Raw genomic sequence first — 15,655 nt, forward strand, 5'->3', positions numbered from 1 at the left:
AATTCCGTTCTTGGATCTCTTGCCCTCCTAAATTAAAATTTTGCATACATCATTACGGTTCACCCCTTGTGTCTTAGGTTTATGACTTCTGACAAATGCATAAACATTAATTCCGAGACTCCTAATGAAAGCATTTGATAGCTAAACCCAAACAACGAGCATGGCTGTATTCAAATGAAACTTTATGGAAACTGGAATGTCTACGTCACATAATTTTCATATGTTGCAAAATATTCTTTTGATTTTTTCCAACTGTTTAAGAATCATGTTTAAGAATCATTCTTAGCTTATGGGCCATACAAAAACTGGTGGCAAGCTGGATTTGGCCCATGAGCTGTAGTTTGCCAATTCCTGTCCTAAAGCAAAAAGATGGGTGGAGATACAGTCCAGAAGCTGCAGATGGGAGATTACCGCCAATGAGGTTCCAAACAGCCCGTATTACCCACAAAAGAAATATTTAGCACATGGACAGCTGCTTCACCCAGAAAGCCAGCTAACAATACCGGTCTCTTAACACTGTTTTGACCCTTATCTTTGCCCCCTTTATCACCTCAATCTTGAAGAACCTGAGACAGCAACAAGGCGGGGGGGGGGGGGGTGTGCAGGAAAGGAGAAGAGAATCCAAGGGCAGAAACAGGATGAAACCAGTTCACTCCTTTTCCCCACTACAGGATTTTGGTACAGAATGTGGCCCAATCTGAAGAGGGGGAAGGGCTGGGCATTAAATTGAATAAGATATTTTAAATTAGATGAGGCCCGACTTCACAATACCTGAGGCTAATTGGAAAGCCTTACATCTGCCCAGATTCACCCAAGCGTGGAAGAGAACCATTAGCAAATATTTAAACCCAGTGGTAAAAGAATAAAGTTGTTCTCTATATTCAAACTACTAAATACTATCTCATTGAATAGGCCAGTTATGTAACCAAAGGAACTTTATTCAGTATAGGTAAAGAACGCTTATATATAGATCAATAAAGATCTAAGAGAAAATAGAAAAATGGGCAAAGGACACAAATAGGTGTTTTTTTAAAAAGTTAAATATTTAACTTTTAAGAAAATGCAAAATAAACCCAGATACATTTCACATTCACCATACAGGAAAATTGTTATAAAGTCCAACAATATCAGGTGTGGGTCAGAATGATTAAATGGAAGAAGTCACAGGGCAATGCACCATTTTTAAAGCAATGGTATTACCATTCGACTGTTAAATTTAACAAGACTATGGTAGCCATTCTCTGGCAAGAGTCACCAACCTCAACAGAGGACGTACCTTCTGCATAACACCAACTTTTTAAGGATAATCAGGTAGGAAAACCACGCCCACATTTTAGGAGGTGAAATTTCAATTCCTGTGTGTGACCACTCCCTACGACTTAAGGCTCATAGATACAAGAAACGCTGGAGGACTTCCAGGAACGCCCCAAAACAGACACGACGGAGAGGCTAGAGGAAACGGGAGAACCCAGTGACTTGGTGATCTGGGCCCGAGGGCTTAACTGGAGGGAAGCGGTAGGAATGTGAACGAATCAGGAAGACCCGTCCCGGCTCGCTTCACCCCGTCCCACCGCCTAGAGGTCAAGGCCGCCTGGCATTTCTGGCCGCGGACTGCCGCTCCCGCTCCCTCCCCCTCCGGGGCGCCCCGCGCGCCCTCAGGCCGAGAAGGGGTCAGGGGCCCCGCGGTCCGAGGGGCGGGCAGTCCCGCCACCGAGGCCTCGCCCTCGACCGACAGCTGCGAGGCAGCCAGGAGAGCCGGGAGGAGGGGCCGCAGCCCCGGCCCGCCCCAAAGCCGCGGGGGCAAAACAGATACCCAGCGCCGAGGAAACGGAACGCAGCCCGGCCCGTGCCGCCCGGCCCTGCCCGCCGCCGAGTCGCTCCGCCGACGGGAGCGAGATGGCCGCCCCCTCCCCTGGCCCCACCGCGGCCCCAGCCGCCGCACCGCGCCGACGAGTCGCCACCGCCCACTGCCGGCCCCCCCTCGCTTGCCCGCCTGCCCGCCCTCCTGGGACACGGCCCGCTCCACCCCTCGCGGCTGCTCACCGCGCTGAGGCGGATCCCGCTGGGTGGCTGCGCCGCCATCTTGAGCGAGCTACAAAGCCAGGACCGGCCTCGGCCGCAACCCGACTGGGAGGCGGCCGGGACGACTGTGGGGCCCGCTGGGCCCGCCCACTTCCGGGGCGGGGCGCGCGGCTGCCCCGCCCGCCCACTTCCGCCTCAGGCTCAGTTGTATTAACAACGTGGGGGAAGTAAATTGCCGGGATGGTTGAAGCCGGGGAGAACTGGGCTCGAAGCGTTGGGCTCTGCAGGGAGAGGGGACATGCGTGAGACTGGGGGGAGCGAAAGGGTCGCTCGCTGCGTTAACTGGACCTGGAAACTTGAGAGTGGAGAGTCTGAAGTCTGTCCGCACGTGCGCTGGGGCCCGGAGAGGTGAACTCGAGGCGCCTGATTGGCTGGACGTGTATTGCACTAAAACAAGCCGCCCATGCCCACCTGTGCCAATGTGATTTGAAACCTTGTTAACGAAATGTAAACTTTGTGCATTTTGGATTTGTTCTGGAAGTCATCGTCCTTCGGCCTGGTGAAGAGTCCTTTCTTGCCTGCACATTTATTGAGTCGTTCCGCTCATGCACACTTGGTGTCGACTTTGCGCTGGGTATTGGGCTAAGTGAGTAGGATATAGAAATGAGTAAGTCTAGGGCTGTTCCATACTGCAGGTAAAGAGAGGATGGAAAGGGTTTTTTAAATATCCATTTAGGTTTTTTGCTTTTTGTTTTTCCTTTTATCTCTTTGTCCTGATTTTGGGGAAGTTTAAGCACATGTCAGGTCCCCAACACTTGTTTTTGTTTAATTTTTTTTAACAAAAAAAAAAGATCCACCAAAACCCAGTTAGCCCATTTCTCCCACCCACTCCCCACCTATTGCGTTTTTTACTGTAATACATTTTCTTTGTAAAAATTCAGATAATATGGAAATATAAAACATAAAATTTACCCCCAATCTCTTCACCAGAACGTATAAACAATTTGGTATACGTTAATCCAGGCTTACTATATACTAAATATTATTTCCAATACAGATGGTCTTCCCACTTGCCATGGTTCTACTTAGGATTTGTCAACTTTACCATGGTGTGGAAATGATATGCATTCAGTAGAAACTGTACTTGGGGCGTGCCTGGGTAACTCAGTCAGTTGCGCGTCTGCCTTCAGCTCAGTTCATGATCCCAGGGTCCTGGGATGGAGCCCCGCATTGGGCTCCTTGCTCACCGGGGAGCCTGCTTCTCCCTTTCCCTCTGCCCTTACCCCACCTTTCTCCCCCGACTCGTGATACTTCTCTCTCTTGCTCTGCACTCTCTCAAATAAATAAATAAATAAAATCTTAAAATAAAAAAAGAGGGACGCCTGGGTGGCTCAGTTGGTTAAGCAACTGCCTTCTGCTCAGGTCATGATCCTGGAGTCCCAGGATGGAGTCCCGCATTGGGCTCCCTGCTCAGTGGGGAGTCTGCCTCTCTCTCTGACCCTCTCATGCTCTCTCTCTCTCTATCTCATTCTCTCTCTCTCAAATAAATAAATAAAATCTAAAAAAAAAAAAAACTGTACTTGGAATTTTGAATTTTGCTCTTTTGCTGGTGTGAAAATTAATAGCCAGAAACCTCACTAAAGTGGAGTTGGAGGTTCCACAGGGTGACCTCTCCTGCCCTACCCATCCTTATCAGTTGCAGACCCAATAGGAAGAGACCGACTTGACATTACCTGGACTTGACCTTGCTCCTTGGTACTACTTTACTATCCCTGGGGGAAAGAAAAACCACTTAACCTTATCTCCTACACCCCCGAAACAGCTCAAGAAGCCGCTATACTTTGAACTCCCAATTTACTCCAGTGGACTTTTTAGTTTATAACAGCCTTCCCAACCTACTTTTTCTCCTTAAAAAAAGGGTACCTCCCCTTTATTCCCTGGACTCGACTATGGGTTTTGCCGCAACTTGTTTGTCCCGGATTACAATCCTCTTTTATTCTTGAGTGAGCCCATTTTTACTAGTAAAATAACTGGCAGTTCTTATTTTATTTTTAAAATTAACACTGGGCTAGCGGTATCCGGTATGAATCTCTCTCACGATGCTGGGTAGCAGCAAAGCTGTAGTTCCCAATCAGCCATGCTATTGGGAAAATAAACAACCTATATACACTTACAACCATTGCACCCAAACAATCTGTTTTTCACTTTCAGACAGTATTTAATAAATTACATGAAATATCCAACACTTTCTTATAAAATAGGCTTTGCATTAGATGATTTTGTCCAACTGTGGGCTAACATGTGTTTGAGCACATTTAAAGTGAGGCTAAGCTAAGCTATGACGTTCAGTGTGTTTAGGTGTATTAAATGCATTTTCAACTTACAATATTTTCCTTTTTTTAAAAGATTTTATTTATTTATTTGACAGAGAAAGAGATAGCGAGAGAGGGAACACAAGCAGGGGGAGTGGGAGAGGGAGAAGCAGGTTTCCCTCTGAGCAGGGAGCCCTCTGCTGGGCTCGATCCTAGGACCCTGGGATCATGACCCGAGCCAAAGGCAGATGCTTACCCTACTGAGCCACCCCAGGCACCCCTCAACTTACAATATTTTCAACTTACGATGGGTTAATTGGAAGGTAACTCCATCGTAAGTCAAGGAAGATCTACATGAATGAGAACACGTTTAGGGGCGCCTGGGTGGCTCAGTAGGTTAAGCTTCTGCCTTCAGCTCAGGTCATGATCCCAGGGTCCTGGGATCAAGCTCTGCATTGGACTCCTTGCTCAGTGGGGAGCCTGCTTCTCCCTCTCCCTCTGTACTCTCTTCGCTCTTGCTCTTGCCCTCTCTCAAGTAAATAAATAAAATCTTTAAAAAAGGTGTTTTGTTGTCACTCTTGCAACTCACCATTGGGCAAATGACATAATGTGAACACCTAAGTCAAAGTGCTAGTTAACACCACTTGTAATGCCCTGGACTGAATAATTTCTCGGTTTCCTCCAGCGTTAAGACTATTATGTAAGAGGCTTTTTCATCAACTCTATTGAGAGCCTTCTTCGCGTCTGTCAGTGTCAGGGCTCTAAGGATTTAGTGGTGAACAAAATAGAGAACTTATGATCTCAAGGCTGTGTTTGTTAAATTGTGGCCCATTTGTGAGTTGTGAAATCGATTTGATGAGTCTCTACTAGAGCTTTGTGAAAAACAAAATAGGATTTTAATTTAATAGTATAGTGCAATGTCAATCTAGGACTACATCCAACTTCTTCACATACTAGCTATGTGCTATTCAGCAAATTACTTTGATTTTTGAGATGAGACTAGTCTGGATTATGTGGCTGGGCCCTAGATGCAATCCCAAGTATCTTTATGAAACAGAGGCAGAGGGAGATGGGGTCACAGAAAGGTTATTTGACCTCTGCAGCAGAGAGAGACTTGCTATGCTGCTGGTTTTGAAAATATAGAAGGGGCCTGGAGCCAAAGAATGCGAAGAATGCAGTTCTAGAAGCTAGAGAAGACCAGGCAACTCCATTCTAGAGCCCCCCGAGTCTGCGGAGGAGACACCGTCAGCCCAATGAAACTTATTTCAGACATCTGGCCTCCAGAACTGGAAGAGAAGAAATTTCTGTCATTTTAAGCCACTGAGTTTGTGATAATTTGTTACGGCAACAAAAGGCATAGACAATATGTTCATGTACAAGCAAGTACTTACCTAAACATACAAATTCTTGTCCCCCTCCCCCCTTTTTCACACAATTGAGCACACTGTGGAATTCTGCATTCTCAAGGCTTACTCATATCGAATAAAATTTAGGCCAACATGTACAGGCTAAGCTTAGACCAGGTTGGTATAAAAGGGGATTTAACAAGAAAGTAAATGCCCCACCACACCCCTCTGGTGCTTGTATCAGACAAACCCAAGCTTGCATGGAAATCTTTATTTAAAAAAAAGTCAAAGCTAACTTGAGGTGATTTTTTAAAAGAATGTATTCATTTATTTGAGAGAGTGAGCACGAGTGGGAGGGGCAGAGGGAGAGGGAGGGAGAATCTGAAGCAGTCTCCTCGCTGAACATGGAGCCGAGGTGGGGCTTGATCTCAGGAACCCGAGATCATGACCTGAGCCAAAACCAAGAGTCAGACGCTTAACTGACTGTGCCACCCAGGCATCCCGACGTGATTTTTTTTTTTTTAATGATAAAAACTATCTTCTTTGGGGAGGGCTGTAGATTGAAAGTTCATCTCTACCCAGACTTATATGTTGAAGTCCTAACCCCCAATGTATTTGAAGGTGGAGCCTTTGGGAAGTGATTATGTCACGTGGTGAAACCCTCATGAATATTATTAGTGCCCTTATAGTAAAAGAGGCCCTACAGAGCTCCCTCAGCTCTTGTGCCATGTGAGGACAAGGCAAGAAGAACCAAGAAGGTGCCTTGATCTTGGACTCCCAGCCTCCAGAACCGTGAGAAATAAATGCTTGTTCTTTAAGCCACCTAGACTATGGTATTTTTGTTATAGCAGCCCAAATGGACTAAGTCAGGGAAAGAGAAATTTTTTTAAAGTCCACACAATGGTTGGAATATTAGCCAGATAAAACAAAACCTCCACCTGATCTAAATCAACACAATGTGATATCTGGTTGCTTTCACAAACTTATACAGTTATGCATCTTGGGTTTTATGTAAAACAGTATATCATGGAGATCTTTCCATAACTACATAAAGAGCTTCCTCATGTTATTTTGCAACTTCATAACATTCCTTTATGTATTTGTTTTTTTAAGTAATCGCTATGCCCAGTGTGGGTCTCAAACTCACAGTGAGATCAAGAGTCACACGCTCTACTGAGCCAGCCAGGTGCCCCAGTAACATTCTACTTTATTGATGGATTGTAACTTCTTTAGCCAATCCTTCTGCTTGTGGGCACAGGTCGTCTCTACACTTCTGTTATTATCAATAAGACTACAATGAAAAACTTGTATGTAAGTCATTTTACACATATATATGTATATTAGATAAATTCCTGAAAGTAGAATTGTTGGGTCAAAAGATACATCCATCCATAGTTTTGATTGAAATTGCTTATAGTAATTTATAGTCCTTATAGCAAAGTAGAAGGGATCCTGTTTCCTCTATTACTAACACCTGCTGAAATGGTCAGTGAATAATGTCTCAGAGAAATTTTAATTTTTTCCTCATATTGTAAATTTGGGCCCCTTTTTACATGTGTTAAAGCCTATTGTTTTTTCTTGTGTGTAGAACTCCCCATTCATATCTTTTGCCCATTTACTATTCTTTTTGATAGGAGTTCTTTGAGTATTAGAGAAATTAGTCCTTTGTAATAGGAGTCTCAAATATTTTTCTTGGTTTACCATTTATCTTTTACTTCGCTTATGATTTTTGTTATGCAGAATTTTCAAAAGATAATTTGTATAGTCATAATTATTGAACTTTCTCTTGTGGCTTCTGGAATTTATATTCATCTAAGAAAGATCATCTCCATTCTTGGCTTATATAAATGTCTTCTCTTGATTTCTTTTAGTATTTTTATGGGTTTTTTTTTCATGGTTTCAATCTTTGATCTGTTTGGAATTTATTTTGGTGAAAGATGGAAGGTATACATCCAATTTATTTTTTTTTCTGTTGGTTACCCACTTATCTCTATATCATTTATCAAATAAGCCACCTTTCTTTCTCCCTATTGATCTGAAGTGTCGTTTTTATTATATGCTAAATTCTTCCTGGCATTTGTGTCCATTGATTTCTGTTTTCTTCTGTTAATCTGTTCATTTCTGCACTGGTACCAATTATTTTAGCGCTGTAATATGTTTCAAGATCTACTCAATTTAGTTCTCTTCTTTACTCTTCTTTTTCAGAAAATTCCTGGCTACTTTTGCCTATTTTTCCCATATAAATTTTAGAATGAGTTTTTCTGGTTCAAAAAAAAACTCTAAGTGTTGCTTCTGGGGGATTGCATTAAATTTATAGATTGACTTAGAATTCACAACTTGGTGATGTTGGATCTGACCCTTCAAGACCTACTAAGCCTTTCTTTTCACTTCAAGTCTTTACTCCTTTGGAAATATTTTCTTCAAGGAGTTCTTATGAAGTTTTTTCCTGAATATTTTATTATCGTTGTTATTGTAAGTGGGATTTCATCTATCTCATAACTGGCCATTTAGATAGGTAGATAGATATAGAGATGTTGATCTCAAAAAACTGCCTTGATGTGTATACGTATATTTTAAAGATTTTATTTTTAAGTAACCTCTACACCCAAAGGTGGGGCTCGAACCCACAACCTCAAAATCAAGAGTCACATGCTCTACTGACTGAGCCAGCCAGCCAGGCACCCCTTGATTTGTATATATATTAACTTTGCATTGAGTTTGATTGCCTTTAGGCTAATCATGTGCTTCAATTAGCCGCAAGCTCCGCCTATCTCAATCATAGTAAACCATTTGTCTGTTTCCTGAAGGATTTATTTATTTATTTATTTATTTATTTATTTATTTATTTTAAAGATTTTATTTATTTATTTGAGAGAGAGAGAATGAGAGACAGAGAGCACAAGAGGGAAGAGGGTCAGAGGGAGAAGCAGACTCCCTGCCGAGCAGAGAGCCCAATATGGGACTCGATCCTGGGACTCCAGGATCATGACCTGAGCCGAAGGCAGTCGCTTAACCAACTGAGCCACCCAGGCGCCCTCCTGAAGGATTTAGATTCCTTAACAATTAGATTGTTAACCTGGCTTAGATTCAGAAAGAAACAGAAAACAATTACAAGGGAAACGTGAAAGAATAGACAATCACGTGCTTATCAGTTCAGATAGTATCTTTACTGTAACACAGCGAGCTCTCGCCATACAGTAGTGTCCAGGGTCAAGTGCTCACCCTCCGGACAGTACAGCGGTGTTTTGTTGTCAAAGGGTCCAATAAGAATTGAGGACAAGCCCAGTGAAGACAGAAAAAGCAGTCTTCACATGTTTTTCAGGTGGGCTGGGCTGACTCTTAATGGAATCAGGCAGTTCAGGGACCAGCAGGGAAGAGTGGGGGAAGGAAGCCAAGCCAAGCAGCCTCATGCGCCAATACTGGGTGGTGAGACAGCATGAGCCTCAGGGAGGTGGTTACTAGAGTGACGGAGGGTCTGAGTTTAGGGCCAAAAACCGTGTTCCCTGAGCCCCCAGCTGTCTAGTCCTATAAATTACTTCATTCAAATTTGGGTTTACTGCTCTTTCTTCCTCCTCCAGCACCCATCTTTATCAGAGAAATCAACTTTATGTTTTCCATTTAGTTATCTCGGGCTGCTTATAAATGCCGGACCCCAAAGGAACTGAAGATACGGGCTCTGTCTCTTCCACAAAAGGGGCACTTGCCTTGCAGCTGGTGATGGGCTAGGACATCAGTACGAGCTTTAATAGGGCGGCCCTGTGACAAAGTGCCTCACTGTGTCTGAGGAACTGTAGAAAGGAGCAAGACTGAGGAGTTTGGGTCTCAAAGATTGGCTCCCATATATTTGTTAAGTAAATGACTGGAGCCTGGTGAAAGAAGAGGAGAAAGTAGTATCAAGCAGTTGGAACGACATATGGAAGAAATGCAAGAGATGAGAAATGGTGAGTGGTTGGAGGAGACAGAAGAGACAGACAAGAGGCCTCCAGGTCCGAGGAGTCATTATTACAATTTCAATTTAGGGTAACAGGTAAAGTGACTTCTTTAGAGCCAAACGCTGAAGGGCAAGTTTCTCCTTTATTTTCCACCTCCTATCTGCTTCTGGTTGACTTTGGGGGGGGGAAACCCAGAATGAGACAGATGTTTGCTCATCACGTAAGGGGGAACCCCAGCTGTCTCCCATGCCCTCACTTTAAACTCACAGTATTTTTGTTTTTGTCTTAAAAATTGTATTGTATACAGAACATAAAATTTACCATTTTACCCATTTTTTTTCAGCGTACGATCCGGTGACATTAATTTTACTCACATTGTTGTGTCCCCATCACCACCATCCATTTACAGAACTTTTTCATCTTTCCAAACTGAAATGCTATACCCATTAAACACCAACTCCCCAGCCCCCCCACCCCTGGCCTGTGGTACCCACTCTTCTGCTTTGTCTATGAATTTGGCTATTTCCAGTCCCTCATGCAAGTGGAATTATACATTTGTCCTTCTGTGACTGGTATACTTACCATAATGTCCTCAAGTTTCGTCCATGTTGTGGCATGTGTGAGAATTTCCTTCCTTTTTACGGCTGAATAATATTCCATCATGTGTATAGACCACATTTTGTTTATCTAGTCATCTGTCAACGGATACTTGGGTCATTTCCACCTCTTGGCTATGGTGGAAATGTTGCTATGAACATGGATGTACAAGCCTCTGAGATTCTGCTTTCAGTTCTTTTTAGGGGAATTGCTGGATCATAAGGTAATTCTATTTTTAACTCTTTGAGGCACTACCTTACTCTTGTCCTAGACCTACAGTATTTTAAAGTCTATTTCCTTTCCCCCTTGGCTTAAACGTGGACTTCCTTGATTTTGATGGAGAACCACTTGGAAGGAGCTACCTATATGGGACGAGAAGTAACCAAACAAGCTCAGCCTTGCTAGTTTCCTCCTGGTTTCCATAAAAGTCACCATATGTCTGAATACATTGCTCTGAAAACTAGGGTTTCTCCCAGAATGGTTCAGGAAGCTCCTGCGACAAAAACAACTTGTTACACAAGCAAATTCCTGAATGTCATCCCATCTACTGATCCAGACGCTCTGGGGAGGAGGCTAGGCATTCTGCAAGTTAGCAAGCTCTCCAGGTGAGTCTCCTGCACAGATGAGTGGGAGGACCCTTGCTAAGCATAGTTGCTTTGCTGGATTCCAGCTGTAACTGAAAGATTTCTAACCTCAGGATACTCATATCCATTCTCAAAAATGCTTGAAGGGGTCCCCTTCACTCTGAACTTCAGAGACAGCACCGAGTGGTCGAAGAGGATTGAATGGTCTGGAATGATTACGACAAGACTTAACAAAATATGGACACACGATCACACACACAGGACACTCGTGCAACACAAGCCCAGTTGTTCCTTCATGCAGAACGGGGAGACTCCTTAGCTGGTCCACATCCTGCTCCTAATCATATTCTCTCGTTTGAAGGTGTTGGTTTTGCCTGTTCATTGGTTTGTCTCACTGAACTGCAAGTAATACCTCCTAGGGGGCATTGTCTTACAACGGAGCATTTTTTTCCAATGGCACAGAATTCTGTCTGGTCTCCTGGGTAATTGTTCTCCTGGGTAACTTTTTTTTTTTAGTTTTTATTGTTATGTTAATCACCATATATTACATAATTTGTTTTGGTGTAGTGTTCCATGATTCATTGTTTGTTCATAACACCCAGTGCTCCATGCAGAACGTGCCCTCCTCAATACCCATCACCAGGCCAACCCATCCCCCCACCCTCCTCCCCTCCAGAAACCTCAGTTTGTTTTTCAGAGTCCATCATCTCTCCTGGTTCGTCTCTCCCTCTGACTTACTCCCCTTCATTCTTCCTCTCCTGCTATCTTCTTCTTTTTCTTTTTTCTTAAAATATGTTGCGTTATTTGTTTCTGGGTAACTTTTAAGTACAAGCTTCATCAACTATTTCCACAAATCTAGCTACTTCTACTCCTAATTTAAATGGGCATAACGTACAACTAATGGGAAATAAGGCTCATTCTCCTCTACAACACATCACCACCCCTTCAAAGCTAGGAGCCGTGTGTGGCCCTAATACGAGCATGTTTTACAGGAAGTCATGAATGGGCGGGGTAGGTTCAGAAACTGTCTTCCACACATTACTGAAAAGAAGCAGCCACCTCAGGGGTTTCCTGTCTCACTTTCTCAGCCCTGGGGTTGAGAACAGAGGGCTCTAGAGGGAGTCAGACCTGGGTTTTGTTTCCTGGCTCTGCTGAACTTGTAGAATGGGGTAAGCCCCTAACTCCTAAGGAGGTGGTAAGAAAGCAAATGAGGCAGGTAACACACTTGGCACCGTGCCTGGCCCCTGGCAAGCACCCTAATAGTGGGGATCACTTCATCCCACGCACACGCGCCCCTCTCCCACCAACACTGCCCACAGCTCTGGGTGTCCAAAACTCTGCTCTTAGAGCACCAGTCTGTTCCGCTTTGCCCTGGCTGCCCTTGGCAAGCCCCACCTCTCGCAGCACACTCCCCGCCCTCGGTGCAGTGACTCAGGGCTTAACACAGAGCACCAGCTGCCTCTGGGAGGAATGGAGTCAGAGCGGTTGGCTCCAAAGCGGGGTGCAGAAGGGCCTCTGTTGGGAAGAAGAAAATATCAGAACTATCAATCTTGCTTTTTCTGCATGCTTCCAGACATTGGGGTGGGCACAGCCTTCTTTTTTTACTGATGGGTGCATGATCAAAACTGTTTATAGATCACAAAGGCGGCATGGAGATGATTAGTTGCTACAACTCTAAGATATAGTTACATTCGATATTCCCATTTTATAGATGATAAGACTGAGGCACAAAGTTTTGCCCAAGCTAGTACGTGGGGAAGCTGAGTGTCACACCCAGGCAAGTTGACTTTGGAGCTTAAACCCTCAACTGCTGTGCTACATGCTAACTAAAGATTCAGATTACTTCATGTTTATAAGACTTCTTCAGTGTTGTAGGAGAAAAATAGGGATGTGTTGTTGAATCCCTGTCTTTTAAGATTTCCATTTAATATGATATTTTCAGAAACCATTAAGCTGTTTTAGATACTGGGGAGAAAAAAAATGAAAAACAAAATTTATAAATCTAAGTACAGATACAAGAACTGCCTTCCATGGCATAATAGCCAGGATGACATTAAGTTACTAGTTTTGTTGTAAATTTTGATATATGAACATATGCACCCACCTTGATGTTAACTATTAATCAGCTTATGGTTATCTCCTCACAGTCTGAATACAGCTAACTCACAATGTAAGTTACACAGGATTTATAAGTCTACCCTTCAATATTTAAAATTTCAGTGACCAAACTTGCAAATGTTTTAAAAGGTATCCCCTCACATGCAAAAAACCATAACTTTCACACACGTTTGTACGAATACCCGTTTCCAGTGGTGCTTTTTTATTCTTATCTTCAGCCCTTACTTAGGTAATCAGGTGGTTCTGTGCTCCCCAAATCCTAGATTGGGGCTAATGATGCACATTTCTTCTGCACTGCACACAAACTTACTAGTTTGTAGTAAGTAGAAGGATGTTAGGAGAAACTTAACCGATGTTGGCCGCATTCCAGAACACCCTTGTTTACAGAAAGGATGGACAGGAGAGCATGCTTTAGGCCTCGTATGCATCATCTGGCCCAGAATGAGACTCCATGCAGTGCTCTGGAGGCTGAAAAGGGGACATGAGGTAGGCAAGTCTGGAAGGCAAACCACGCTCACTGGCAGAGTGAAGGCTCCCACAGCAGAGCAGGGGCGCCAAGCCAGGACTCTAAATAGGGTAGCTGGCGTAAGACAGAGAGGCTTGGAAAGAGTGGGGCGACCTGCTGCCAGGTGAGAGGAGTCCGTGCTTAGAAAGGGATTATTTTAATGAATGGGGAGGTCTACAAAGTGGGAAAGAGATCCCAGAAAGGACAGAGTGGGAGGAAAGAGTCCAAAGGGTCAGTGTGCCAGAAGTAGCCTCAGGCATTAAAGGCTCCAGGACAACATCGACTGATTTATGTTAGACGGAAAGTGCTGGCGAAGCACATAATGGTACAAAAGTAAGGCTACAGCTGTCAGTTTTGCAAACTATGTATGTCTTTCGAAGCTGGATGCCCTGTGATTTTAACATGTGATTTAAAACAAAAATTATTTATAATTTCTATACCCAATGTGCAGCTTGAACTCATAACCCCGAGATCAAGAGTCATATGCTCCACCGACTGAGCCAGCCAGGTGCCCCTTAACGCGTGATTTTTTTTTTTTTTTTTAAGATTTTTATTTATTTATTTGAGAGACAGAGAGAGTGCAAGCAAGAGCGGGGGTGGGAGGGCGGGGTAGGGGTGGGGTAGAGGGGGAGGGAGAGGGAAAGAATCCCAAGCCGACTCTTCTCTAAGAAGCCTGACCTGGGGCTCGATCTCACAACGCTGAGATCACGATCTGAGTCAAAATCAAGAGTCAGAGGCTTAACCAACTGAGCCACCTAGGCGCCCCTACCATGTGATTTTAATGGGTAAGAGTTAAATACACTGCAATATCTTCAAGCCCTTACCACTGCTGAATAATCAATGGTAATGGGCAATTATTATTTTCAGAAAATAATATACTTTGGTTCTAAAATGTGGTACCAAAAAAAATGCTTTAAAAGACATACATGTAGGTGCCTGGGAGGCTCAGTTGGTTAAGCAACTGCCTTCGGCTCAGGTCGTGATCCCGGAGTCCCAGGATCGAGTCCCGCATCGGGCTCCCTGCTCAGTGGGGAGTCTGCTTCTCCCTCTGACCCTCTCCCCTCTCATGCTCTCTCTCACTCTATCTCAAATAAATCTTTAAAAAAAAAAGGACATATGTGTGAAAGGTTAAAAGTAATATTCAACAAGTGTAAACTTTTACAGAAATATACTGACACAGCCCATGTATTTACATCGATAAAGAAAACTCATTACCTTCACACTTCATATTACACATTTTGTGCTAGCATTAGATGATATATTAATTTTATTTTCTTTACATAAATTGAGGAAGAAACATACAATCAGATCCAAATATATTACAAGGCATTTAGGGAGGTGTGTTTTGTTGCCCAACAGAGAATTATCTGAAATCGACCTTGAAAATGGAAACAGACTTATTTAAAAGCACTATCCTGGCTCCTCTCTTGTTTAGAATATATCCTGCTTTTCAGGATATATTCTGAAATTCTGTCTTATGTGGTTAAGATTCTAGATGTTCCAAAAAATCATATTCAACACATTCTTCTAGTTGTTTCAAGACCCTTCGGCTATCTGTGACAGGAAACTCCAAGACCGGAGGTCCTCGGGTATCAGCAGGCAGTTTACTCTGGGTTTTAAAAGCACAATTTAGAGTCTGGAAGAATGGCATCAATTGCCTGATGCTGGAAACAGAATGTTGGCGCAGAAGGGGGAATTCATTCTTCATGGTGATCTCATCAGAGCTGCCAATTTCCTGCAAAACAACAAAACAAAACAACACAACAACCTCATAAAGATGATATGGCTTTGCTAAGGGTTAGAGATGCAAGTGAGGTACATGAAGGCAGCAAACCTAAGCGGTGGTTTTTTGTTTTTTTTTTAAGACTTTATTTATTTTTTGTCAGAGAGAGAGAGACAGCAAGAGAGGGAACACAAGCAGGGGGCGTGGGAGAGAGAGAAGCAGGCTTCCCGCAGAGCAGGGAGCCCAATGCGGGGCTTGATCACAGGACCCTGGGACCATGGCCTGAGCCGAAGGCAGACGCTTAACGACTGAGCCACCCAGGCGCCCCAAGCAGTGGGTTCTTTATGAACATTCACTACCAGCACTAATGGCAGTTTCCAAACAAACTCAAATGCTGGTCTTCAACTGACATTTTCCATCAGGATGTCACCCCGGCCCCCCAGGCCCGGCCATTCTTCCCGCAGGCCCTTCCTCTGCATAATACAGGGACTCTGTATAAAACTACTTCCACGGATC

General features: G+C 43.8%; 2 protein-coding genes across 7 annotated transcripts in view; both read right to left on the bottom strand.

Annotated features, from left to right (window-relative positions):
* Window positions 1-2,154, bottom strand: part of MORC3 (MORC family CW-type zinc finger 3) — a 40,675-nt gene extending 38,521 nt beyond the window's left edge. For 3 of the 4 annotated variants that reach the window (XM_025871571.2, XM_073890829.1, XM_025871566.2), the window contains exon 1: window positions 2,044-2,154. In XM_025871571.2, the coding sequence (XP_025727356.1) occupies window positions 2,044-2,082 (39 nt within the window). In that variant the 5' untranslated portion in view covers window positions 2,083-2,154. Of the gene's footprint in view, window positions 1-1,276; window positions 1,296-2,043 lie in introns of those variants that run through there. The other variant, XM_073890796.1, reaches the window with a different exon arrangement.
* Window positions 2,155-14,636: 12,482 nt separating this feature from the next.
* DOP1B (DOP1 leucine zipper like protein B) overlaps window positions 14,637-15,655 on the bottom strand; it is a 112,361-nt gene continuing 111,342 nt past the window's right edge. For all 3 annotated transcript variants that reach the window (XM_073890920.1, XM_025871590.2, XM_025871581.2), the window contains one exon: window positions 14,637-15,151. In XM_073890920.1, the coding sequence (XP_073747021.1) occupies window positions 14,900-15,151 (252 nt within the window). In that variant the 3' untranslated portion in view covers window positions 14,637-14,899. The remainder of the gene's footprint in view (window positions 15,152-15,655) is intronic.

Source organism: Callorhinus ursinus, unplaced genomic scaffold (genome assembly GCF_003265705.2).
Source record: "Callorhinus ursinus isolate GAN/ISIS: 27379988/994484 unplaced genomic scaffold, GSC_fseal_2.0 scaffold1, whole genome shotgun sequence".
NCBI classification, from domain to species: Eukaryota; Metazoa; Chordata; class Mammalia; order Carnivora; family Otariidae; genus Callorhinus; species Callorhinus ursinus.